The sequence below is a fragment of the Actinia tenebrosa genome, unplaced genomic scaffold (genome assembly GCF_029948245.1).
Source record: "Actinia tenebrosa isolate PJP-AT-01 unplaced genomic scaffold, QUT_ActTen_1.0 PGA_scaffold10__47_contigs__length_13832649, whole genome shotgun sequence".
Taxonomy (NCBI): Eukaryota; Metazoa; Cnidaria; class Anthozoa; order Actiniaria; family Actiniidae; genus Actinia; species Actinia tenebrosa.
Window position 1 is genome coordinate 6,344,933 of NW_028292570.1, and position 25,822 is coordinate 6,370,754.

The 25,822-nt window shown below is 35.3% G+C and overlaps 3 protein-coding genes across 3 annotated transcripts in view; all 3 read right to left on the bottom strand.

Annotated features, from left to right (window-relative positions):
• Positions 1 to 5,616: 5,616 nt before the first annotated feature.
• LOC116291815 (uncharacterized) lies at positions 5,617 to 15,762 on the bottom strand. The gene is made up of 5 exons (XM_089026331.1): positions 15,639 to 15,762; positions 9,027 to 9,295; positions 7,952 to 8,072; positions 7,570 to 7,704; positions 5,617 to 6,948 (listed from the first exon to the last, which is right to left on the bottom strand). Exons 1-5 carry the CDS (start codon positions 15,760 to 15,762, stop codon positions 6,503 to 6,505), a joined length of 1,095 nt encoding a protein of 364 aa, XP_088882457.1. The 3' UTR covers positions 5,617 to 6,502.
• Positions 15,763 to 17,027: 1,265 nt separating this feature from the next.
• LOC116291759 (uncharacterized) lies at positions 17,028 to 18,675 on the bottom strand. The gene is made up of 3 exons (XM_031698970.2): positions 18,507 to 18,675; positions 17,807 to 18,075; positions 17,028 to 17,144 (listed from the first exon to the last, which is right to left on the bottom strand). The coding sequence occupies exons 1-3, from the start codon at positions 18,583 to 18,585 to the stop codon at positions 17,028 to 17,030; spliced, it is 465 nt and encodes a 154-aa protein (XP_031554830.2). The 5' UTR covers positions 18,586 to 18,675.
• A 3,327-nt stretch (positions 18,676 to 22,002) lies between these two features.
• The window catches only part of LOC116291800 (uncharacterized), a 53,200-nt gene continuing 49,380 nt past the window's right edge, over positions 22,003 to 25,822 (bottom strand). Inside the window, exons 7-10 of the mRNA XM_089026704.1 lie at positions 25,551 to 25,687; positions 24,438 to 24,562; positions 23,481 to 23,606; positions 22,003 to 22,797 (exon numbers count right to left, since the gene is read on the bottom strand). Of these exons, the coding sequence (XP_088882830.1) occupies positions 22,768 to 22,797; positions 23,481 to 23,606; positions 24,438 to 24,562; positions 25,551 to 25,687 (418 nt within the window). The 3' untranslated portion in view covers positions 22,003 to 22,767. The remainder of the gene's footprint in view (positions 22,798 to 23,480; positions 23,607 to 24,437; positions 24,563 to 25,550; positions 25,688 to 25,822) is intronic.

The following is a 25,822-nucleotide window of genomic DNA, read 5'->3' on the forward strand; positions in this document are numbered from 1 at the left end:
ACCTTCTTGCAAGTAGGTGTAATATGGAATCATTAATAATGTAGAAAACTTCCTTTGGGATCATGCAGGAATGAGTGTTGAAAAAATGTATTGATGGGTTTCAAGCATTCCCAATACAGTTAAAAGACAAAAGCATGGCGGCCATTGTGGTGCCGTTAACAATGGATGCTAATGAGAAATCTTTTGTTAAATGGCACCAACGCTCTCCCGATAGGCCGCGATGACGTAACGTTGAATCGATGAATAGGAGTCGTAAATTTAAACAATTTTACTTCTACCAACCGAAAACAAAGGAAAGTGAAAAACAAACCAAAATATTGGTACTTGTAAAAAGGACGTGACTGGGGAATGGGAAATGACCGATATTCCAAAATGGCGGCCAGCCGCTTTGTCGCTGCTACGTAATTTTAAATCTGCTTTTATCTTCTTATTTTCTCCTTTTTTTTGAAAGAATCACCTGTGTATTTATACTAAAACAATTATTCACCTCAGCCTCAGTGAATATCGGGAATAATAACCTCAACTTCGTTTCGGTTATTATTCCCCGATATTCACTTCGCCTTCGGCGAATAATTGTTAAATGTTGTTTCATATTTGAACAAGTAAAATCATTCTAGTTTGTGTATTGATGGGTTGCAAGCATTCCCAGAAGAGTTAAAAGACAAAAACATGGTGGCCCTTGTGGTTAATGAAAAATATTTTGTTAAATGGTACAAACATGGCCGCGATGACGTTACGTGCAAACGAAGGATAAAGTTAATAATGTTAATTGTAGTTTCTATAGTCATGTATGTAAAAACACTGATCCAAGCCTAAGATATTCAATGCAACTTCTTAGTGCATTTAATATTATCAACATTGATGAACACTGAATAAAACTGTTATTTCCAGTTTTACTGAACCCTAAATTTTTACTTCTTTTCACGGGCCAAGTAAAATCACAGGAAGCCCAAGTAATGTAGAAAGTCCGACTCGCGTCAGTCTAAAACAACCAGGCCAATGTGCTTGTACTGTATTACAATGTGCTTGTACTGTATTGCAAAGGAAGTTATGTGGCATTGTATATCGTAAGAATATTTATAGCATATATACCTGCTGAAAGGCACGCATACGGAAACATTTTTCTCTAGTGTCGGATGTCAGTGGCCGAGCAGAAAATTGGGAACAAAAGAAACTACCTCTATGCGTCTTTTTTGATCCATGTCTAAGTGTATTCGACAACGTAATTAAATAATTGATGACTAAATACTTTTAAGCGTTAATGGCTAGAATTATTTGACAGATGTATTTGCGAGCACTCTATGTGCGACGAGTACAACCTGCTAAATTGGTTATAATGTGACTCCCTACTTTTGAAAAAAATATTAATTTTTTTTTAAACTTCGATTTTTCGAATTGAAAATTAATTCTGATTCTAAATCTGGAAAGAAAAATTGGGTGTCCCAAGCTTTTTTTCGAGATAATCAGCATTTAATGGAAGCCTACGCGCGAGCTTTTGGAGCAAAAATTGACCACCGGAAGTGATCAGAAAAAAATCAAGATTCATAAGATAATCGTTATTTGCAGACTCTGTGATTGCACGAATGAAGGCTAGTCAATCATTCTACGATAATACATGGATATTTTCGACGAAAAGACAAAGAGATGCATTGATTTGTCATATTTTCTAGTTTCGGTGCTCTTAAAAAGTCTGATAAAGTCTAACAAAATTCCCCACAAAAATATATTTTTCATTTGTTAGAATATTCAACTTTTTCTAAAATGTTGCTATAACCTTGATTTTTAGGAGTTTATTCAAATAATCCATTATGAAATAGAGAATCCCGTGTAAAATTTTAAGGGTTTTGCCTTGTTGAAGCTCGAAACGCGTATGGTTCTTCAATAAATTCTTGTAGATTTTTTAGCGGTTTTTGAGCGCGTGCACATCGAAGGCTCAAATCGAACGTTCATAAGTAAGCAGCCACCTTAAATAACCCGCGAAAAAAAAATTAGCAAGCTTAATACATAGTAGTAGACACTATTAATTCCATTGTGTTACTCACAAACTACAGAACGTCGTTTTACGGCTTAAGTAAAATCACTCTAGTGTCAGGGACGTAGCCAGGATTTTCCGAAGGAAGGGGTGGGGCAAATAAAGTGATTTTCTTAAGGCCTGTGAACTACATTTTAACGTATTTATTATTATTACGCTCTAACTCCTTTGTTTTCTATTGTTTGAATCTGGCTATTAATACTATCTAATGAGTAACTTTTGTTTCACGGGTTAATGAAAACCACTCTATGAAAAACCGACATAACAGTTGACTCTTTTACAACAACAACAACAACAACAACAACAACAAGAAATAAAATTACCGTATAAAATAGAAAAGCCGCCATTTTGTTGCTACGATGGGAGTGGGGTCCCCCCTGCTTACGCACTTGAGTGTACTCCTAAGATAAAGAGGTTTTAAATGACCCTTGAAACGAAGTTATACAATTAATTAATATTTGCATTAATAAATTCCGTTAGCTCAGTTGGTAAGAGCGTCGGACTGTTGTGCGGGAGGTCATGGTTCGAGCCTCGGCCGAACTTAAAATAACTGAGGAGAAGGTGCTGCCTTTGTAATTACATCTGCAAATGGCTAGACCTTCGGGTCTTCTCGGACAAGGACTTAAAACCCTGTATAAGGCGGACGTTAAAGATCAATTGGGCCGCAGATGCCTATCAGGCATCCAAGTCGTAAACGCACTAAACTAAAACTAAACTAGTGACTATCAAGCAAAGTAGAACGAAAGAAAGCAATAGCGCAGCGCAACCGTGACGTCATAAAAACAAAGACAAAGTCGAAATTCGGATAAACAAACTTACAAGTTTACTTTCAGCAGATAATTTTCACAGCCGATCGCAGTTGATCTTAGTTTACATGGTTTATTATTGTAACTTTAAGTGAAAATGATAAAATCGGTTCGCATAATCCTCGTAGCGGTTAAACAAAATCTTCAACAAACCCTATCCAACTTGGAAATCTGGAGCCGCGATAACAATATCAGGTTCAACGCTACTAAGTGCAAGGTGTTGTCAATTACACGTAAGAAAAATCCAGTCAATTATAATTATCATCTCAACCTATCCAAGCTCCTCCGTGTCAAAGAAGAAAAAGACCTTGGCATTATCGTCAAAGATAATCTTTCCTGGGACTCACATATTCACTTCATTATCGCCAAAGCCAACAAGATGTTAGGATTGCTGAAGAGAACATGTCCCTTGTTAACGGACATCAAAGTTCGCAAAACCCTGTATTTGTCCTTGGTCAAGTCCAAGCTTTGTTACGCTACGTTGTTTTGGTCGCCGCACCAGGTCGCGCTGAAGGCTAAAATCGAACGCGTCCAAAGGCGGGCAACTAGATGGATTCTGAGGACAAGATTAGGTGACACCAACTTTAAAGAACGCCTGCAAGCTCTCCATCTGCTTCCCTTGTGCTACGACAGGGAAGTCAAAGACTTAATATTCTTCTATAAAGAAGACTTTAACATTAGTGACTTTGTCGTCTTTAGTAAGCATAGTAATATGCGTAACTGTCTTAATCCTAGATTGATGCTCAAGGTTCCTTTCTGTAACTCTAATACTTTTCAGGCCTCATATTTTAATCGCATCGTTAAACTTTGGAATTCCATTTGTAAATCTTATCCTTCTAAATGTTTTTCTAGTATAGCTACTTTCAAAAAACACATTTCAGTACGTTACTTTTCTTTACTTGATTCTGTTTTCGATATCGACAGGTCTTGTACCTGGTCTGCTTCTCGAGAATGTCCATGTCATAGAGGTTAACTTCATAAAATACACTAGTTTTATCTTAATGAAGTTATTTTTCCATTCTTATTTTTATTTTTACGTACAATGTTATATTTTTTGCATATATTTTTATGTTTAATTATTTCAACAATCCATGAGGTGGTCACCTTGCATGGGTCTCGTGTCCCGTTCGTGACTTTCCTTTCTGGGTAACTATTAGTTTTTTTTCTCTATTCAATACATTTTAATATTAGTTTTCCCAAATAAAGCTGTGAAAAAAAAAAAAAAAAAAAAGAAAAAAAGAAACAGAATGCAATGTTTGTCCAAATCTTTAAGCTATTTTTAGAATCAGCGCGCTGCGCTATTGAATTTGTGTCTACTTCTATGTATTCAGTTCTTTCTAAATTTCACGGGTCAAGTAAAATCTTTCTACCTCTATATCTAGGATATTTATAATGTCTTAAGTAATTGGTAAAATATAGGTAAAATATCGGTAGAATATCGTGATTTTATAATGGAAGCTTGACTAAAAACATAACCGTAGGTTCACTGCAGTCGGATTTCATTCTTTCTACTAACAGTACAAGTAAAGCAAAGCCAATTAGAGCAGTTCAAAATTCTACAAAAACTTCTGTTTTCACCTGTCTTGTTGACGTCTTGTCTTCTTAATATTACAAGCAAATCTAAAGTCTGAAGTACAATGTATAAAGAAAAAGTCTTGTTGGTTGCTGTCTCAATAATCAGTTATGGAAGCGGCTTTCAAAGCCGTAAAATATAATTCAAGACTTTGCATTAGATGTAAAATATGTATATCGTTCATACAAAGAAGTTTTTATTCGTTTTTGACGTTACTTTTAGTAGTCTTTGTAAGATAATCGGTATTTAGTCAGGCGTCGTGTCGCTGTTTTAGTTGTTTCTTTTTTGCACCCGCTAGGTGACAAGCTCCTTATGCCTTGAGTCTGAATAATTTCCTTCTCTTTCCTTTTGCCTGTAGTTTTAATTCAGTTTTCAATTTTGCTGTCACTTGAAGTGCTGGAAGTACTATTTTTGCACCTCAAATTCGTTTGAAGTTGTAAGTCGCTTCTTTCGGGATCAACTGAATTTATTAATGCATCAGAAAAAAGATGAAAACTCAGGTAAAACTGAATTTTTAAAATCTAGTAAGCTTATGTTTTCAAGCTTCTAGAAAAATAGTGAAGACTTTATGAATGAAAATACGGTTCTTGTAAAAACATAAAACTTTTGATGTGGATAATTAACCAAACATCGTTATTAGTGTAAAAGAAGTAAAAGTAACTTTATGTATGTTGCTCACCTTTTTTTAAACCAGTTTTCAAGTCTGTTTCATAGTCTTGATTTGTCCATAAAAGTTCAGATATCTCCAAAATTTCGATTTCAATGAAAGACATTCGAGGGAAATTTCACTAAACCTTATATTGTATTGGATTATTTGTAGTTTTTTTTTTCGTTTTATAAGTAAAATTAACCAGGAATTTAAAGCTTAAAAAATGTCGGCAATGGAAAACTTTGTCGACGAAGAATCTTCAAAGAAAAAAACTAGCCCCTGGGAGGGGGTTGGTAGTGAGTTGCGTACAAAATTCATATAAATGGGAGAATATTCTCGCGCAAAGAAAACGATATAGTGCATTTTGTTTTTTATTATGGGAGACATTATCTTAATATTGAATAAACAAATTGAAGATTTTTTCCCGATTTTAATTTCATCTTCCACATTCATTCAAATTGGGCTCCCTGTGACTTGCGTATCGGGAGCTCCGCTTTTAGGCAGTGTCTAAATATATTTAATATCCCGAGGGGCAGGAGGGAATAGCCGACTTAACTCCAACAACAACAACAACTTTATTTTTACCACGATTACACCTTATACAAATTATGATGGAGTAAATAAATCAGATGGTTACTTAATTTAAATTATATTGAGTATTATTAGATGACTTGTCCTATCTATTGTATTATTATCTATTTTTTTTAAATAAATTTAAGCAGAGATGCCCAGTTCGGCATAGCTGGTTTCATTGGGGCTCTGCACTGAAACATCCATCATATTTATCGAATACAAATATTTGTAAATTGTGCATAGGCTTTTAGTTCGCTTTGGCGAGATAAATTTTCCAGCATACTCTATATCTTATATAGGCTTAAAACACTCATTAATAATTCATAAGCTTATGGTCCAATTGGAGCCACCATACACGTCACGTGCATGAACCTTTATACCCGATAGAGTCCTCTTCATTAGTATTCAAGTGATTTTATATAAAGACACATTTGTCTTTATATAAAGACCACTCGAATACTATGAGGATGGCTTCATCAGGGATGAAGTATGCATCCAAGTTGAGATGAAGACATAGAGCTTCATCAAGGTCATAGTCAACCCTAATGATCTTTGACTAACGTGCCTGTCTTTGCCTTGGCACGCAATATCCAACGTGTGGGAGCTTCTATTGAATCTGGTTGCGCATGCCCATGACGTCAAATCTCTATCGAAGTATAAAAATCCATGTTCGTGACGTGTATGGTGGCTCCAGTTGAACCAAAATCTTATAAATTGTTCATGAGTGTTTTAAGCAGTTAAAAAAACTCGTAGATCGTGTTTTATCAGGTATAAAAGCACTCGGCTACGTCTCGTGCTTTTATACCTGATAAAACACTCCTACTCGTTTTTTAAACACTACTTAACATCGTCTAAAACCGCTACCGATCTTACACACGAATATATAAATCTGCACATGTTTTAACGTAACTGCCACTATCAATGTCGTAAAGTTTTGCGATATACCAGATCATGAGTTTTGCATTTTTTTTAATTGTCAAAGGAGGATCAGAAATAGGGTAAATCAATTCGGGACTTGACACAGTTATGTTGTCAATGGTGAAAAATAGAAAATGATCTCCGGGATAGTCGGGATAAGGTGCAATTACATTCTTATTTTCGTCAGTTATTACCAGCTGAAGTGACTGTGGTGTACTATTATCTCCCCAGTTTCGGGCCGTTACAGGGTCATTAGTCTGGGAGACTCCCCCCAAGAGATGAACGAGCTTCAACTGTTTTACTGTTGCATCAAAAGGAACAGTAACCGTCCCATAGCCGTCATTTGGAACACCAAGGCACACAGGATCTACATTTATTTTGATCCACGAGACCATTTCTAAAGGAGATAAAAAGAAAATATTAACCATCTCATACCAAAAGTTACACTTAAGCAAGATCTAATTGGTCGTGTAAAGGACCCACACACTGCTACGGTATTAGATCAATTCCATGCCGTTTTGTTGAATTTCAAATGTCGAGGGGGAAAAGAAACGAAAAATTTATACCTCAGGCTTTTTCAAGTAATTTGTTCTATATTTGTCCAAAGTAGAGCCCCGTTAAAATTGTGAGGATCAAAGTTAAACACAACATGAATGGACGAATAGATGGATTGAGGAATGGATGTGTGCAAGGATAAAAAGATGATGGATAGACGAAAAAAGTCGATGAATTGGTTGGATCATCACACATTTACAATTACTTTAATATTCCACAAAAATGTCATAACGTGGAATTAAAAAACTACATAAACAATAATGGGTGGATGAATGAATGAGTGGATGATGGATGAAAAAATGGAGGGATTGAATAAATGTATAGATTAGTCAAAGAATAAAGGAAGAGAATGGATGGATGGGTGTACAGAGTGAAGGGTGCTTGGTCAGGTGGACTTATGGTTGGATGCATGCACACAGATCGATAAGTAGATTCATATATGGATAAATCAGATAATACTTACTTGCACAGTTGATTCCATCACCGACGTAACCTTCTGCACAAATGCACTTGAAAGACCCAGGGGTATTATTACACTTGACACCTGGGTTTTCAAGTGTGCAATTATGCAGATTATTGCTAGCACATTCATCAATATCTTGAAAAACAAGAGAAAAAAATATATGAAAAAATCTCTGTGCAGAGAAGTGCATAAAACTGTTGTTTGTTATATGCATGCCTCGATAGATGATGAAGAGAGGGGAGAGAGTTGCATGTTTGAATAATGGATGGAAGGATAAATCGGTCGTTTGAATTAACGGAATGAGAGAAAGAGGATGCACGGATTGATAAACGTTTGAATTGCATGGATATATAAAATACTTCTAATATAGATTATTCCTTACCCTTTTCACAGCTCTGGCCAAAATATCCATTTGGGCAGAGACAAGTGTGCTTCGTTAGGTCGTACCCTAGCCGTGTACAAGTCTTGTTTCCTTCGCAAACACCGTTATTCAAACATGGATTCTATAGACAAAAAAGTATCCTGTTATCAATACGAACTGACAGACATTTTACTAGTAAAATGCATCGTGAAAACCGAAAGGGGGAACTTTCAGGATTGCTCGTGGCAATATATACTTTGGCACGCGTTGAGATTGAGTTAAATGACTTAAATTATTCTTGATATGCGTATACACATACGAATAATCATTTTTGACCATGAAAGTTTCAAAATTTAATGTAAGGATCAGCATATGGGGGTAGTGCACAAACCAAGTGATGAGGTTAGAGCTCAGGTACTTGTGAAATCTTTGTGTAATCTTTGAACATTTTATTATAGAACAGTAAATCTCTGGAATTCTATCGAATCGTCCCTTAAACTGTGCAGAAATGTTAATATTTTCAAACAGTCGCTTAAATCTAAGTTATTTCGGGAGTTTTTAGATAATTAGCTCTCCAGTTTATTAGTTTATTTATTGATATCTTCATACTTTCTTCATTATTTATAGATAACTATTGTTTTACTGGGCCGGGTTGTTCGGGGTTGGATTGGCGCTAATTCAGGATTAACTCTATAGTTCTTATTAAGAGTTAACCCGGGATTGGCGCTGATCGGGCTTTGAACGGCTGGGCCCTGTAAAATATTGTATTATATGTTTTTTTCTTAATAATATTAATAATATTTTTATAAATTAGTAATTAGATATTTAGCTGACTTTTTAAATGTAATATATTGTTTTTGAAAAGCCCTTATGGGGAAAGATAATAAAGTATGTATGTATGTATGTATCATTATGCTATACATACATACATACACACACTCTCACACACACACACATGCGTGCATACATAAATACATTGTTAATGCAGTATCTAAAGAAATAAATGGTCGAACTCTTCTTAAAGCACCAATCCCTGATGCGATTTTCTATGATATTTCACCAAGAGAGTTTGTAAAAATGACCAGTTGTAACTAACCTTTATTCCTCTGTACGAGAATCCTTTTCTTTCTTGGAAATCTTGTGGGGAACTATATCTGTCGGCCTGATTCAGCTCACAAGAAAACCATCCTTCGGTTTCATTGGAAGGAGCAATATTGAACGAAACACAGTCTTTGTTCGATTTACATACAAATAAACAAAGAATCGGCATTTCTGCTTTAAGCAAGCGGAACGAATGGTTAAGCAGAACCATTCCATTTACTTCTGTCTCAAAAAGATCATCTGTGCATTGCTCCCATATTAAATCTGTAACATAAATAATATAGTATAAGATATAGAACATCATGCATATCATGATCAATACCTATTGAATCTTGTCAGTTGCTTGTCATGAAACTTTGTAGGTTTGTAGAATATAGCAAACTCAACAGAATGTGGTGTTGACACATGAGCTAGGACGTGACGTGACATCTCTATAAAATGGGAAATGTTTTAAACAGTAAACTTTGATCCCATAAGGGCTCTTACTATTGTTCCCGTTGTAGAATTTATCAAAATAAGCAGATTCCATTATATTGGTTGAAGTAGAAAAATATAATTCATTGATTTCAAAAACATACTAAACGTCAGGATATGGAATCGATAGTAGTCTCAGGTAAGGCACGGCTAATATGCAGCCAAGAATTTCTTAACAAGACGCGCAGATGAAACATATAAAATATATTTAGGCACTGTCTAAAAGCGGAGCTCCCGATACGCAAGTCACAGGGAGAACAATTTGAATGAATGTCGAAGATAAAATTAAAATCGGGAAAAAATCTTCAATTTTTTTATTCAATATTAAGATAATGTCTCCCATGATAAAAAACATGCACTGAAAAGGAATCAAAATGCACTACATCGTTTTCTTTGCGCGAGAATATTCTCCCACTTATATGAATTTTGTACACAACTCAAAACCAACCGCACCCCCTCCCCCCCCCCCCCCCCACCCCCCCCACCCCCCCACCCCCCCACCAAGTTTTCCATGGCCGACATTTTTTAAGCTTTGAATTCCTGGTTAATTTTGCTTATAAAACGAAAGATAACTACAAATAATCCAATACAATATCAGGTTTAGTGAAATTTACCTCGGATGTCTTTCATTGAAATCGAAATTTTGAAGATTTTCGAACTTTTATGGACAAATCAAGACTATGAAACAGACTTGAAAACTGGTAAAACAAAAGGTGAGCAAAATACATAAGCTTACTTTTACCTCTTTTACACTAATAACGATGTTTGGTTAATTATCCACATCAAAAGTATTACGTTTTTACAAGAACCGTATATTCATACATAAAATTCTACTATTTTTCGAGGAGCTTGAAAATATAAGCTTACTAGATTTTGAAAATTCAATTTTACCAGTTTTCATCTTGTTAACAACAAAAGTTTTTGAAAAACTAATAGGTTTACACAAGATAATATGAACTAAGAGAAGGAATCCCCGTGCCCCATCATGTGCACACTTTGATGCTATTTTTAGAAACTATTCTAAAAATATCATCCAATGATATCATTTATTTGATCGTTTGATTTTCGCGCCCTCTACGCTGTTTGCTAACGTTTTCTTGTGCTTTTCTTATGTTCAAATGTTCAAATCTGCCCTCAAGATGACCATAGAGGTCGAAAGCTTTGGTAAATAAATGTAAAAATACTCCAGAAAGTTAAACAAATTACTACTTCAATTTCCTGTCGTAATAGCCAAACTTTCGACGTGCACATTCATATTCAGGGCAGATTCGAAATAACGGAAACCCCAAAAAAGTAAGCAAACAGCGTAGAGCGCCTGCAGCAAATGCGCGTGCAGAAAAACAAATGGTTTAAAAATAGCATCAAACTGTGCACATGATGGTTACAAGGATGTATAGGGGGGATTCCTTCTCTTAGTTCATTTTCTCTTGGTTTACATTCATTTATACTTGACAAGAACAACTGAGGCAAAATAGAAAATAACGCAAAATGCAATGCAAATACAAAATAAAATAATTTTCTTTGTCAGTAAATTGGCATTTGGAAATGTTTTTAAATATTTTCTTAGCTTTTGAAAGTGAAAGACAAGGTACCGCTCTTTATACAAGAACATATCTCACAACAACACAAATTTAAGCTCATTTTTATAATCATGTACTAGGTCGAAAAGCTCAATAAACAGTTGAATATTTGGTGTAATTTTAAAACTGATTCAATATTTAGATAAATTATCTGTAGAAAGATATAAAATTATTGAATGAAATTCAAAATGAAAGTTCTCTTACCATAATAACAAAACAGGTACACTTTTTTCGCACGTTTGTCATTCTAGTTCGTTGCTCGTGTGCCGTTAATTTTAGGAATGCTATTTAGCTTTAAACTTTTTCAAAAATCTTTTGGATTTGTTTAATTGTGGAATTCAAAAAGTGCTTTTTAAAATGATTATTTTATATCATTTATGAACTACGAATACTCTTACCATAAAAACAAAACAAGTACTTTTTTCCGCTCGTTCGTCATGCTAGTTTGTTGCTCGTTTTCCGGTAATGTTGTAGCTATGTTATCTACACTAAATAAAACAAAATAGAAAATGTCCTAACCTCTATCTTCACGCTGTGGCGAAATCTTTTTTTCCATGATTTCTTTAATAAATTTTGGTTTCGTTTTTACAATATTTACAAAAAAATGATAGTTAAAAAGCTCGTTAAAAATGTCGTCATTTTCGAAGTGACGTGTGACTTGAAAGCTCGACCAATCAGAAACGCAATGTACACCTCGCGGGCGACACTTTTAGCGTTACGCACAGGGTTCCCATGCGATTACCACGAAAACTGAGTTGCATAGTTTACCATATTCTATACTTATGGTGCTCCGCTCGGCCCGCGCGGGAGTTCCGCTATAAGGAAAAATACTAATATTACTTACGTCTTTTATCCTCCAAGACACAAAAGCCAGGTAAAACCAACAGCAAGGCCGCAATTGTACATCGTTTTTGGAAGTTCATCTTTAAACAAACAATGGTAACCGAAGTACGTCTAGAAAGGATTGAGCAGCTCAGAAATTACAGGCAGCGATAATATGGATCTGAATCTTCTGGTGAGCTGTTTCTATTTTTAAACCAACAGTGTACGTGATTCAGTCGTAATCAATATTCATTAAGTTGTTTTAAAGCGGGAAGTTACAGCCGAAAAGAAATGATTCATTCATTATTAAAACTTTTTTCAAGCTCTTGGAGAGTATAACGACTTTTTTAGGCTTTAAATTTGCAGCTTCAGCACTTCACATGACCCAAAGTAATGATATAACAGAAGACCGCCTTATTATCCATTATTTTCAATGCGTATGGCAATGAAATAAAAAATATTGTTAGTGAATATACCAATTATAATGTTTGTCTCAGTAGGACTCATTTCTCCCCCTAATAGTCGTTTATTTTGTAGCTTCTGCAATATTCTATATCTTTTCCTATTTTCGTTATCAACGCTACGGTTTTAAGTTATCAATATTCAAATACCACTTGTAAATGAGACATTAAATATTAAAAACTTCACTCTCGAGCTCCACACAAAACCTTATAAATGCCTGAACCAGTATTTTTATGATGGTTTGTAAGCTTGGAAGAAAGTATAGAATAATTTTAAATTTGTCATTAGCTGAAAGGGAAACTCTGAAAAAATCAGAGTCCTTATCAGGAATTCTGAGTTTCACTTTCACTGAGCTAGTGACAAATTTAGAATTATATCTATCTCAGTATAGGTTTTTCAGTTTTCAAGTTATGACTGTTTTGCAAGAATCCCGCTTTGTTTTCGCCACTTTTCTTTTGAAAACTTGTCAACTGAGATGGTAATACTCAATTAATTTAGCATCTCGAAAGAGATCGTGACAACCCATTTTTCTTTCTTTATTTTGAATTAGCGTTAAATTCTGTAAAACAGCTTTCTAAGAAGGTTCCTAATGACTTCTTCTAGATTCCGTACTCAGACATCTCAAGGATAGAAGTTTAGAAAAAACCCGTTGTCAATGTAGAACTTTGACTTTGAGCTGAAACGAATAGCGAGGTGGTTTTTACAGAACAACGATCAACTTCATATGGCACACGGTGTTTCACCCGTGTAAAATTCATTGAGAACATTTCTCGCTTTATTTAGCGGCTTTTATAAAAAGTTGGAACCGGAAATATCTCAAAACTTTAATAGCTCTATTTGACGTTTACCAGTTCAGAAATAATTTCTTTCTTTACTTGTTTTGTCATATTTAAGGAATGATAAAAAGTGCGCGCTAACTCGAATAATGCGCGCGCTTTACAGTATATACAAAAATGGAAGATGAGAAAATAAATTTTATTAAGAAATCTTTAGAATACATTTTTCATTGCAGTTTGACTAGATTAACTAGACTTTTCAACAACCGGTTCCGTGCGTGGCAGAGATGCAAGGGATTACCTGTAGGTATGGTCTGGGGGCCGACTAGTCTCTCCTCTCATGCTTCCAGCCTAGAACATTTTCTTGCGTAATTCGTACACCCAAGGGCAGAAGGCCAGCAATAACAGCAACAACAAAGCTTTACTGATGACAGCTTTATTTGCACCACGATTACAACTAATTACAAATAATGTATTCTTGGAAAACGAAAATGAAATATAAACCTGAGCTAAATAAATCAGGCGGCTTCTTACTTTAAATTATATGACATTATTAGATGACTTGTCGTATTTATTAATCTATGAATTAATCATTAACAAATATTTGTAAATAATATATTATATAATATATAATATTTGCGCAAAGACCTTTAGCGCGCCTTGGCTTGTTTTGTCCAAATTATAAAAAAAATCCGTTATACTGTATTAGTCGTTCCGAAGTGACGCGCTGCTTCATGGGATTACCTTTTGGAACTATATTATAAATATCATTACTAATATGGCGTCTTTTTCGTTTGCTGATAATGAAAAGAGAAAGAAGAGTGATAGAAAACTTTATTGCACTTGTTGATTTTCAGATTAATTTCGTTTCTTGACGCATAAAATGTCAATTGAGTGACAAAGGGTTCCTCAAACAGCCCCATAATGCAACGCATTTCTACAAATCCGAACAGTTAGTTTACATATACACTCTAGATTACTGATATTTAGGGTATATACCAACATGGGAACCTACAAAGATGGTGTTAAATTTCCGCACTCGGGTATTTAGTATTTCTTTGCGACAAACCCTTCGGGGGCAATTGTCCGTATTCACTTACTATTGAATATATAGATCTGCACAAGTTTTACCGTAACTGCCCCTTTCCCCAAAGTTGTGCAGATCGTAAGTAAACCAGACCCTGAGTTTTTTTTCCTTGTTTAGTGGCAGAGGATCAGAAATAGGAAACATTAATTGGGGACTTGACACAGTTATGTTGTCAATGGTGAAATACATCCCGTATTCTCTGGGATAGCCAGGATAAGGTGCAATTTGTACGTTTTTCTCATCAGTAATAATCAAACAAAGAGACTGCGGGAAGGAACTATCTCCCCAGCATCGAGCCGTTACAGGGTCATTAGTCTGGGAGACTCCCCCCGAGAGATACACGAGCTTGAATTGTTTTACATTTTTATCAAATGGAACAATAACCTCCCCATAGTCATCGTTTTTTACACCGGTGCAAACAGGATCTATGTTTATTTTGAACCAGGACACCTTTTCTAAAAAAAAAAAAAAAAAAAAAAAAAAAAAGAAAAGAAAAGAAAAGGAAAAAGAAAAAAATTGATAATTGGTATTTTCACATGAATGTGGTCAAGTAATTCCTTTCAAAGTTTCCAAAAGTAAATCCCTATCAAAATGTTGAGGGCTTTCTCCCTTTTAAAGTTTGAAATTATAGGAACGTGAAGATGATATGATATGATATGATATGATATGATATGATATGATATGATATGATATGATATGATATGATATGATATGATATGATATGATATGATATGATATGATATGATATGATATGATATGATATGATATGATATGATATGATATGATATGATCATACTGTTTAATTCTCTTTTTAAATTTTGAGAGGGAGCGCTCCTCTTTCAAGGAATCAGGTAAGGAGTTCCATAATTTTGCACCAGTGTACGCAAAACTTTTCTTACAGATATCGGTTCTGACCTTGGGAAGTTGGAAATTGTTTGCAGAACAGCGTAAAAAGTAAAAATTGGTTCCGATGTGATTTTGGAACATATCTTTCATATAGGGTTGGGCTAAACCATTAGCAATTTTAAACATCATTACAGTTTTCTGCTGTAATCTGCATTCAGCTATTGGCACCCAACCAAAGGCCTTTAAATATATCGTTTGTCCGTACACTGGTGTATGGTGCTCCAGTAATTATGCGCGCAGCACGATTTTGTAGTTTCTGTAAAATGACTGTAGCGGATCAGCAGAGATAGAATCCTCCTCCGTTGCAAAAGAGATTATTTGATTTCTAATCTCTTCATGCTTGGTTCCCTGAGCAACTAAAGTCTTAGTACTGGGGTAAAAAGATAAAGTAACAAGGCTTGCTTTGAACACATGGAAGTCTCCATTGTTACTCGTAAAAGACCAAGTACCGGTTAAGTTCAATTTAGTTGAAATAAAAACCTTCAAATGATCCAAATTACCAAGCCATTTAATCTTTATCTTCCCTCGATCACGTTGAAAGGACAAAGGAGGCTTAGATTCATCTAACTCGCTCAAAATATTGCCATTTTTGGAGAGCTCGCTGACAGTAGGTGCGGAAGCCATCTTGACATGAATATATGGATAGTTGTGTGAGTGGATGGATGGATGGATGAATGGATGAATGGATGAATGGATGAATGGATGAATGGATGAATGGAATGGATGAATGGATGAATGGATGAATGGATGAATGGATGAATGGATGAATGGATGAATGGATTGAATGGATGAATGATGAATGGATGAATGGATGATTGAATGGATGACTGGATGAATGATGAATGGATGAATGGAATGAATGTATGAATGGATGACATGGATGAAATGGATGAGATGGATGAATGGATGAATGGATGAATGGAATGAATGGACTTGAATGGATGAATGATGAATGGATGAATGGATGAATGGATGAATGGATGAATGGATATGAATGGATGAATGGGAGATGAATGGATGCATGGATGAATGGATGAATGGTATGTAATGGATGAATGGCTTGACATGATGACATGGATCTGAATGATGAATGGATGAATGGATGAATGGATGAATGGATGTAATGGGATGAATGGATGAATGGATGAATGGATGAATGGATGAATGGCATGCATGGATGAATGGATGAATGGATGAATGATGAATGGATGAATGGATGAATGGATGAATGGATATGAATGGATGAATTGAATGAATGGTATGAATGGATGCATGGATGAATGGATTGAATGGTATGAATGGATGTAATGGTATGAATGGCATGGATGAATGATTGAATGGATTAATGATGAATGGATTGAATGATGAATGGAATGAATGGAGAATATGGCACGAATGGATGAATGGATGAATGGATGAATGGATGAATGGATTGAATGGATGAATGGATGAATGATGAATGGATGAATGGATTGAATGGATGAATGGATGAAATGGATGAATGATGAATGGATGAATGGATTGAATGGCTATGCTGCCTGCTGCTGGCTGCTGGTGCCTGGCTGCTGGTGCTGGTCCTGGGGGCTTGCTGCTGGCTGCTGGATGCCTGGCTGCTGGTGATGGCTGTGTGGGTGGTGGCTGGCTGCCTGCTGGCTTGCACTGGTGGGTGGTGCCTGGCTGAATGGTGGATGGATGGATGGGTATGGGTGGATGGGTGGTGGATGGATGGATGGATGGATGGATGGTGTACCGAGTCAACGGGTGCTTGGTCCGGTGAAATGGTCCTTTGAATACCGGAATGAGAAGAAGGAAACTCATTGATTGATGAACGTTGAATCCCTGGATTATAAAAATACTTTCTAATATAGACTTCTTCCCTACCCTTTCATTCACCAGTTCTGGCCAAAATATCCATTTGGGCAGAGACAAGTGTAGTTCGTTAGGTCGTACCCTAGCCGTGTGCAAGTCTTGTTTCCTTCGCAGAGACCATTATTCAAACATGGATTCTATCGACAAAAAAGTATCATTTTATCAATACGAACTGACAAAGCCATTCTACTAGTAAAATGCATCGTGAAAACCGAAAGAAGGAATTTCCAGGATTGTTCGTGGTAATATACACTTATTTCAATAAAGTTAGTCACTAAAAACCTAGAAAGCTGAGATCACTGAGCATCATGGGAAACTTTTCAGATCAAAAAAGCATAAATATACAAAGCTTTATTTATTTACTGCAGCTCGATGATGCTCAGAAGAGTTGAGACTGTAACCGGTAAAAGATTCGTAAGTCCATAAAAAGTTATCAAGCGATTGAACGTGTAAAATAAATCTACCCATAATCCTCGTCGGCCTCAGATTTATAGCTTTTCAGGTGACTAACTTTATTGAAATAAGTGTATACTATATACATGATAAAAGACTTAGCTTTGGCTCGCACTAAGTTTTGAATGAGTTAAAAACGATTTTATTTTTTGCTTATTTTTTTGTTTTTGTTTTTGATATGCGACGACATATAAGCATATGAACAATCATCTTTTTTCAATGAAATCTCGAACATTTGTGTAAGGATCAGCTTTTCGGTGTAGCGCACCAACCAAGCGATGAGGTTAGAGCTCAGGTAGTTGTGAAATCTTAGCATGCAATACAAAAATGACCAGTTGTAACTAACCTTTATTCCTCTGTACGAGAATCCTTTTCTTTCTTGGAAATCTTGTGGGGAACTATATCTGTCGGCCTGATTCAGCTCACAAGAAAACCATCCTTCGGTTTCATTGGAAGGAGCAATATTGAACGAAACACAGTCTTTGTTCGATTTACAAACAAATAAACAAAGAATCGGCATTTCTGCTTTAAGCAAGCGGAACGAATGGTTGAGTAGAACCATTCCATTTACTTCTGTCTCAAAAAGATCATCTGTGCATTGCTCCCATATTAAATCTGTAGCATAAATGATATAGTATAAGATATAGAACATCATGCATATCATGATCAATACTTATGGAAACTTGTCAGTAACAAAGGAACTAAATGGTCAACATTCATGAAACTTTGTAGGTTTGTAGAATATAGCAAACTCAACAGAATGTGGTGTTGACACATGACCTATGACGTGACGTGACATGTCTATAAAATGGAATATATAAAAAACATAAGGGCTCTTACTATTGATATAGAATTTATCAAAATAAGCTGAATCCAATATATAGGTTGAAGTAAAAATATGTAATATATCGATTTTAAAAACATACTAAACGTCAGGATATGGAATCGATAGTAGTCTCAGGTAAGGCAGAGCTAATATGCAGCCACGAATTTCTTGACAAGACGCGCAGATGAAACTTATAAGGAAATATACTAATATTACTAACGTCTTATATCCTCCAAGACACAAAAGCCAGGTAAAACCAACAGAAAGGCCGCAAGTGTACATCGGTTCTGGAAGTTCATCTTTTAGAAAAATGGGAAACCGAAGTACGTCTAGAAAGGATTGAGCAGCTCAGAAATTACCGGCAGCGATAATATGGATTTGAATCTTCTGGTGAGCTGTTTCTATTTTTAAACCAACAGTGTACGTGATTCAGTCGTAATCAATATTCATTAAATTGTTTTAAAGCGGGAAGTTACAGCCGAAAAGAAATGATTCATTCATTATTAAAACATTATTTCAGCTCTTGGAGAGTATAACGACTTTCGTAGACTTTAAATTTGCAGCTTCAGCACTTCACATGACCCAAACTAATGATATAACAGAAGACCGCCTTATTATCCATTATTTTCAATGCGTATGGCAATGAAATCAAAAAATTGTTAGTGAATATACCAATTAATAATGTTTGGCTCAGCAGGACTCATTTCTCCCCCTTTTAGTCGTTTATTTTGTAGCTTCTGGAATGTTATATCTTTTCCTATTTTCGTTTCCAACGCTACGGTTTCAAGTTATCAATATTCAAATACCACTTGTAAATGAGACATTAAATATTAAAAACTTCACTCTCGAGCTCCACACAAAACCTTATAAATACCTCGACCTTACGTACCTCGTCCAGTATTTTTACGATGGTTTGTAAGCTTGGAAGAAAGTTTAGAATAATTCTAAATTTGTCTCTAGCTGAAAAGGAAACTGAAAAAGGAAACTATGAAAAAAGTCCTTATCAGGGAATCTGAGTTTTTCTTTCAGCTAGTGAAAAATGTAACAAACAACTTTATCTCAGTATAGCTTTTTTAGTTTTCAAGTTATGACTGTCTTGCAAGAATCTTGGTTTTCGCTATTTTTCTATGGAAAACTTGTCAACTGAGATGGTAATACTCAAATTCGGTATCTTGAAAGAGATCGTGACAACCTACTTTTCTTTCTTTATTTTGAATTAGCGTTAAATTCTGTATAAAGCAGCTTTCAAAGAAAGTTTTCTAATGATTTCTTCTAGAGTCAGTACTCAGGCACCTCAAGGATAGAAGTTTAGAGAAACTTGCAAATATAGAACTCCGCTTTGAGCTGAAACAAATAGCGAGGTGCTTTTTGAAGAACAATACTCAACGTCATATGGCACACACTGATAAAACTAAAGTATAAACATCAATGAAAAACATCTTAACAGCAGGAATTCTTAGCTTTGTATACATAATAACTATCTTCAGACTTCAATAACAAGTTTGATATTATTGTAATATTATTGCAGTATGACGCGCTGCTTTAGAAATAAACATAAAGTGGACTTAAGAGTTCACTATAGTCCTATATAAATAATATATATATCTCTTTCATATTAAAGTATTTTCACGTTGGTAAACAGATAAAAGGCACCATTTGAAGGAACACTCAAATGTCACTAACTATAGACAAATTTGTTATTCAAAAAGACCTTGGATATTAGAACTAGGATGGATTTCCGCGGTATTTTTCATAGCGGAGCTCCCGCGCGGTAAACCATCCAGTTGATTTTTCATGGCTTGGCTGACGTCACTTCCGTCCGTCCGAGTACACGACACGGGAATGCGGCTTTCAAATGCATAGAAAAAATCGCTTTAGGACAAGTTATAGACCAAAAACAATTAAAAAAAAACTTTCATGTAGTCAAAGAAGGATCAAGAAGTGTTCTTCAAGAATTCAGGTGTGTGTTTTTTTAGCAAACAATCATATATATATATATATATATTTTTTTTTTTGACAAGCATTTTTTTCGACGAATCGACAAATCAAAGACTTTCTCTCAAAACTTTTTATATTCTTATTGATAAGCTTAATTTATTATAATTACTGATCTTATCAAAGTCCATTGTTTTCAGTCTGCATAATATCAACGAATGCATAGAGGAAAATCAGACATATTTAGTTCATTCATTATTGGCTTTGTTTCTATGATAAACAAGCTAGAAAGAAAACAATTGGATTTTGATAAGAACAATAATTATACTAGATAATCTCTTCGGCACGCAGCATTGGTAGGTATAATGCAGGCAGCTGAGGCTACGCCCTCAGCTGCCTGCATTATACCTACGAATGCTGCGTGCCTCAGTAATTATCTATTAATTAATGCTGGAGGAAATATAACACGAAGAGCATATTACAACAAATATTCGTCCTTTATTTAGCTTTGCAAATCTTTAACAATTCGGTTGTTATTAACCAACTATCGCATGTTTTTCGTTCAAGAAAAATGCAACTTTGTTCGCCTCCTATCGCGGGGTCCAATCGACAAAACAAAGAAGACTTTCATTCAATAATTTTATATCTTTCTACAGATAATTTATCTAATCATTGAATGAAATATAAATTTTTACCAAATATTCAACTGTTTATTAAGCTGTTCGAGCAAGTATCATTATAAAAATGAGCTTAAATTTATGTTGTTGAAAGATGTTATTGTATAAAGACCTACTAGACTTTCACTCTAAAAAGCTAAAAAATATTCAAAAACATTTACAAACGCCAATTTACTGCCAAAGAAATGAGTCATTTCGTTATTTGCATTGCCTTTTGCATTATTTTCTATTTTGTCTCAGTTGTTCTTGTCAAGTTCAAATGAATGCAAGCTTTGTTTTTGGAAAACTGTAAAATACCTAATTAAGTACACCTCATTCTTTGCTCACCTTAACCAGTTTTCAAGTCTGTTTTTTGGTCTTGATTTGTCCTAAATCTCCAGATTTTCGATTTCAATGAAAGACATCCGAGGTAAATTTCACTAAACTTGATATTGTATTGGATTATCTATAGTTAGCTTTCGTTTTTCTTTAAGTAAAAGAGAATCAAAGCCTAAAACTGTCGGCCTTGGAAACTGTCGAAGAATATTCCAAGAACAAAACTAGCCCCTGGGGGTGGTAGTAAGTTGTGTACAAAATTCCTAAGTGGGAGAGTATACTCGCGCAAAAAAAACAAAAAACAAAAAACGATGTAGTGCATTTCGATTCGATTTCACTGCATGGTTTTTATTATGGGAGAAATTATCATCATTTCGAATAAAAAATAATTGAAGATTTTTTCCCCGATCTTATTTTTACCTTTCAGTTTCATTCAAATTGTTCTCCCTGTGACTTCCGTATCGGGAGCTCCGCTTTCAGGTAGTGCCTAAATATATATATTAGGAGTTTCTTAAAATTTAGAACCGTGTTTTTGCTGATTTTATAAGCTCATACTTCGCCTCTTATGGTTTCTTAGGTTTCGTAGCCTCGAAAACACGCTAACTACAGTAGTTCGCGAAGAACAGAAGACTTACAGGGTCATTTAGGATGTTTTGTCACGCAGTTTACTTGTGCTATATAACTTTACTTTAAGAACAACCTTTTGCTTTAGAAAGAGAGGAAAAAGACCGAAAAGAGCAATGAATGGGCAATTTTTTTCAATGGAAACTTGACATTTTATTATCGCTAATTAATTGTAATTTATCAACAATGACCTATTTCCTTTGGATATCCATTAAAATAGCATCTTCCTACACGTTATTAAATAGATTTTCTAGTTACAAACTTAGTTTTCATTACAACATTGGCCGCCATATTGCTTCAAATGACCCTACGTTTCTTCAATAGCAACAATTTTTTTGGCAAGAACTACCCTCTGAATTCAAACAAATGTCTACTGCTTTAAAAAAAGGGTTCAACAATATATCTTTTGACCAAACAAAATTTGTCCTGTGAAAAAAAACTAAATTAATTCACTTTCAATATTCGTCTTCCTCTTCATTTCTCGTTCTTGTGATGTTTTGTCGCTTTGTTGTGGCACATCTGTCACCTCCCGTTCTTGTGCTGCTATTAATTTTGTGTTGCTGCTTGAAGCTACTGAATAAAATTATAACTTACATTGCCTATGGTCTAACTTTGAAAACCTTACGGTTCCTTTAGCCTCTATTCATTTCCTTGAATATAAATCATTTGTTTTTCATGATAGATAATGTAAAGTAAAACTAATTTAGAAAAAAAAGCACTAATATATATATATATATATATCTTTTGGAGAATTCTGATATCCCAAGGAGTACTTCTATGTCCTTCATAGTCTCTTAATTGAATAAAATGTACATGTTTTTGGGACAATCTATTTTACACTAGAAGAATCAATCTAAGAAAATACGCTCACTTCCTACAAACAATGAACGCTCGTTATATAGCTCCTGGGCAGTGCTCTTGAACTCGAGGTCAATAGTAAAACGCTTTACGACCATCGTCCTGAAAATACAAAGTAAAATAGAAAATCAGTCTTGCTTTATATATCAGGAATAGTCGCACTAGAGACGACAAGGTATTTAAACACACAGATATCTGAAAGGCCGAAAAAAAGTCAACCCCACCCCCCCTCCCCCGAAGAAAAAAGGTTTGTGAAGGTTTTGTTGCATGTTGCATATAAAAACCCAAACTGCACTATGGGTGATGTGAATATCATCAAGAAAAGTTCGCAAAGATAAGAAATTTTTCAAGTGTCTGCACGTTTTGCATGTACATTTTCTTCTGTGCTACTTTCTAGTTTATTTACATATGAATATGATAAATTTCAAGCTTAGTATGCAACATGCAACATGCAACATGCAACATGCAACATGCAACATGCAACATGCAACATGCAACATGCAACATGCAACATGCAACATGCAACATGCAACATGCAACATGCAACATGCAACATGCAACATGCAACATGCAACATGCAACATGCAACATGCAACATGCAACATGCAACATGCAACATGCAACATGCAACATGCAACATGCAACATTCAACATTCAACATGCAACATGCAACATGCAACATGCAACATGCAACATGCAACATGCAACATGCAACATGCAACATGCAACATGCAACATGCAACATGCAACATGCAACATGCAACATGACAGTGCCTTTCCCTTACCTCCTTCTCGACTTTGTTGTTGTTCTCCAGCTCTGTTTTTCTTTCTTTCCCGGGAAAATTAAATTTCAACTCAAAACCATAATCGTCATCCTCTTTATTTGGCTCGTCCTGGGTGTTTGGCACAAGCTGTTTGACAAAATACACAAGAATCACTGATCAATATAGTAAGGTTGGTATGGAATTTAAGTTATCAAGGCTGCTAACCATTAAAAACAGACGGAGACAAAACCCGGAAATTTCGGAGGGAAAGCAAATGGTATGTACTACTCCCATCGGATTTATAGTTCCTTAAAACTCGGTGTTCCGATTAAAGTAATCCACTTTTCCCGCTCTTTTCGGTTTTTCCGGTAGATGCGTGTACAAATTTTGAATGTCAAACCTTCCCGCTCTTTTCTTCACAATTAGCAAATCAATTTCTAACAGGGTGGATTGGTTTAAATGTTGAGCACCCAAGGATACCTTCGAGACCTCTTTTCGCGCTACCTTACGTAGAAATATAAGTAGTTCGAATTCGTCTTGTTGCAATGTTTACCCATTTCAGAACACGTGTCATTCTCTTGCGAATAAGATTGCTTGTTTGAGTTGTATCTATATTCATGGGTCTTCATGTGCAACCGTTAAACAAAGAAGTAATACTCTAGAGAATTATACATGGTGTATATAGACCCCTTGCAGCACTTCGGAATGCAGCTCAATTTAAAGGACAAGGCAATAGGTTTCCAATGCTCAGGAGATTGAAATTCTTTTGTATAAACCCTTGCATTGATTTCCTAGAGGAATTGTTCTGAGGGACAAAACAATAGGCCGTCTTTTCTTATGCAAACAAAATCCATTGCTTTGCCCCTCCAGAACAATTTAACTCAGTGTTTATTGTTCTCCAAATGGAGTTCCTTTGACGTCACTTGCAAGGGATCTATTGAGAAACCATTGCACGAGTTAGGTCTAGTATTAATATACCTTTATTTTTATGAGTGCTATCAGCACAAAGATTACAGCCAGTACAGTCATCACACCGAACCCATACAGGAAGAACTGCCATGGGTCAACAGAATTGCCTTCACCTTCCGAATATATTTTTGATCCTACGATAATAATAATAATAATAATAATAATAATAATAATAATAATAATAATAATAGTGTACTTTCCACGTTAAATGAAGTTATCATTTATTATTATTATGTGCAGTTTATTATAGATTTGCATACGTAAGTTTCAATAAACTGCACATAATAATAATAATAATAATAATAATAATAATAAATAATAATAACCTCATTTAACGTGGAAAGTACACTTGGCTGACCGCTAATTTTCAGTGTAGTCCACAAATTAGTAAGCAGAAGAAATGAAGAAGCAATCAAAGAAATATTAAGTGTTTTAAGAATCCCATCTGGCAAGTAGGCAAACCAGTTGGCTATTAACAAGCATGGTCGACAAACTAAATTTGAACTAATCAGTGACCAGGACAAATACAGTCTCAGCTAGTGACCACAGCCGGACTCAAACACAGCACCACCGGATTGCGAGACCGACTCTATGACCACTCGACCATGCTGACAAAGAAAAGAGGAAATACACTCAGCTACATAATCATTGTCGGGTTCAGAACATAGAACATCGAAGCTTGGACCGAAATGATCCATGGGAAGTACGTTAATTCGATATGTTTTGGAAACTCGAGGTACAATGAGTTGTTCGCCACTACAAAAACTTTCAATTTAAAAAAAAAAAAAATCAAATATTTTCTATAATTTTTTAAAAGAACGTGAAAAAGAATAGTGCTGTTTGTCAGTATCAACTTTGTTTTATTTCATGGTTTTACTGCATGCACTCTAGATAAAAATAGCTACACTCTATTGCGTTCAAACCGTCCGTCCATTTGGGTCAGCTTCTATACATTATTCTATTGTACTGACCCAAATGCCTCCAATTGAAACAGTATATTGTTGTAATTGTATATTGTATAATCTGTACTATTGAGTGCATACAAATCTAAAAGAAACGAAAAGCCCAATAAAACATACTGTAACAAGTTTGTCATCTAATCCTTTTACTTCACTAACGTACCTTCATCGACCTTTGTCATCATGGTGAGCTTAAAGGAAGTTATCCCTAGGCCTTTCAATGCTCCTGACTGAACAGACAACGCGAAAACACTCTGCAGTCTGCTGCTGCTAGCTCTTCTGCTGCGAAGCGTTTTGACACTATCACAATAGATAACATAATAAATGGTTTACATACATCTTTTTCTATCTTTTTTGGAGTGGAGTGGAGTGGAGTGGATTGTGGTGGAGTGGATTGCAGTGAAGTGAAGTGGATTGCAATGGAGTGGATTGCAA

Coding starts and splice junctions, on each gene's coding strand:
- LOC116291815 (XM_089026331.1), bottom strand. CDS start 15,762: ATGGCTTCCGCACCTACTGTCAGCGAGCTCTCCAAAAATGGCAATATT. Junction 9,296..15,638: donor GATAAAGATTAAATGGCTTG/GTAATTTGGATC, acceptor TTTATGTTACAG/ATTTAATATGGGAGCAATGC. Junction 8,073..9,026: donor TCTCGTACAGAGGAATAAAG/GTTAGTTACAAC, acceptor TTTTGTCTATAG/AATCCATGTTTGAATAACGG.
- LOC116291759 (XM_031698970.2), bottom strand. CDS start 18,585: ATGAACTTCCAGAACCGATGTACACTTGCGGCCTTTCTGTTGGTTTTA. Junction 18,076..18,506: donor TGTCTTGGAGGATATAAGAC/GTTAGTAATATT, acceptor TTTATGCTACAG/ATTTAATATGGGAGCAATGC. Junction 17,145..17,806: donor TCTCGTACAGAGGAATAAAG/GTTAGTTACAAC, acceptor TTTTGTCGATAG/AATCCATGTTTGAATAATGG.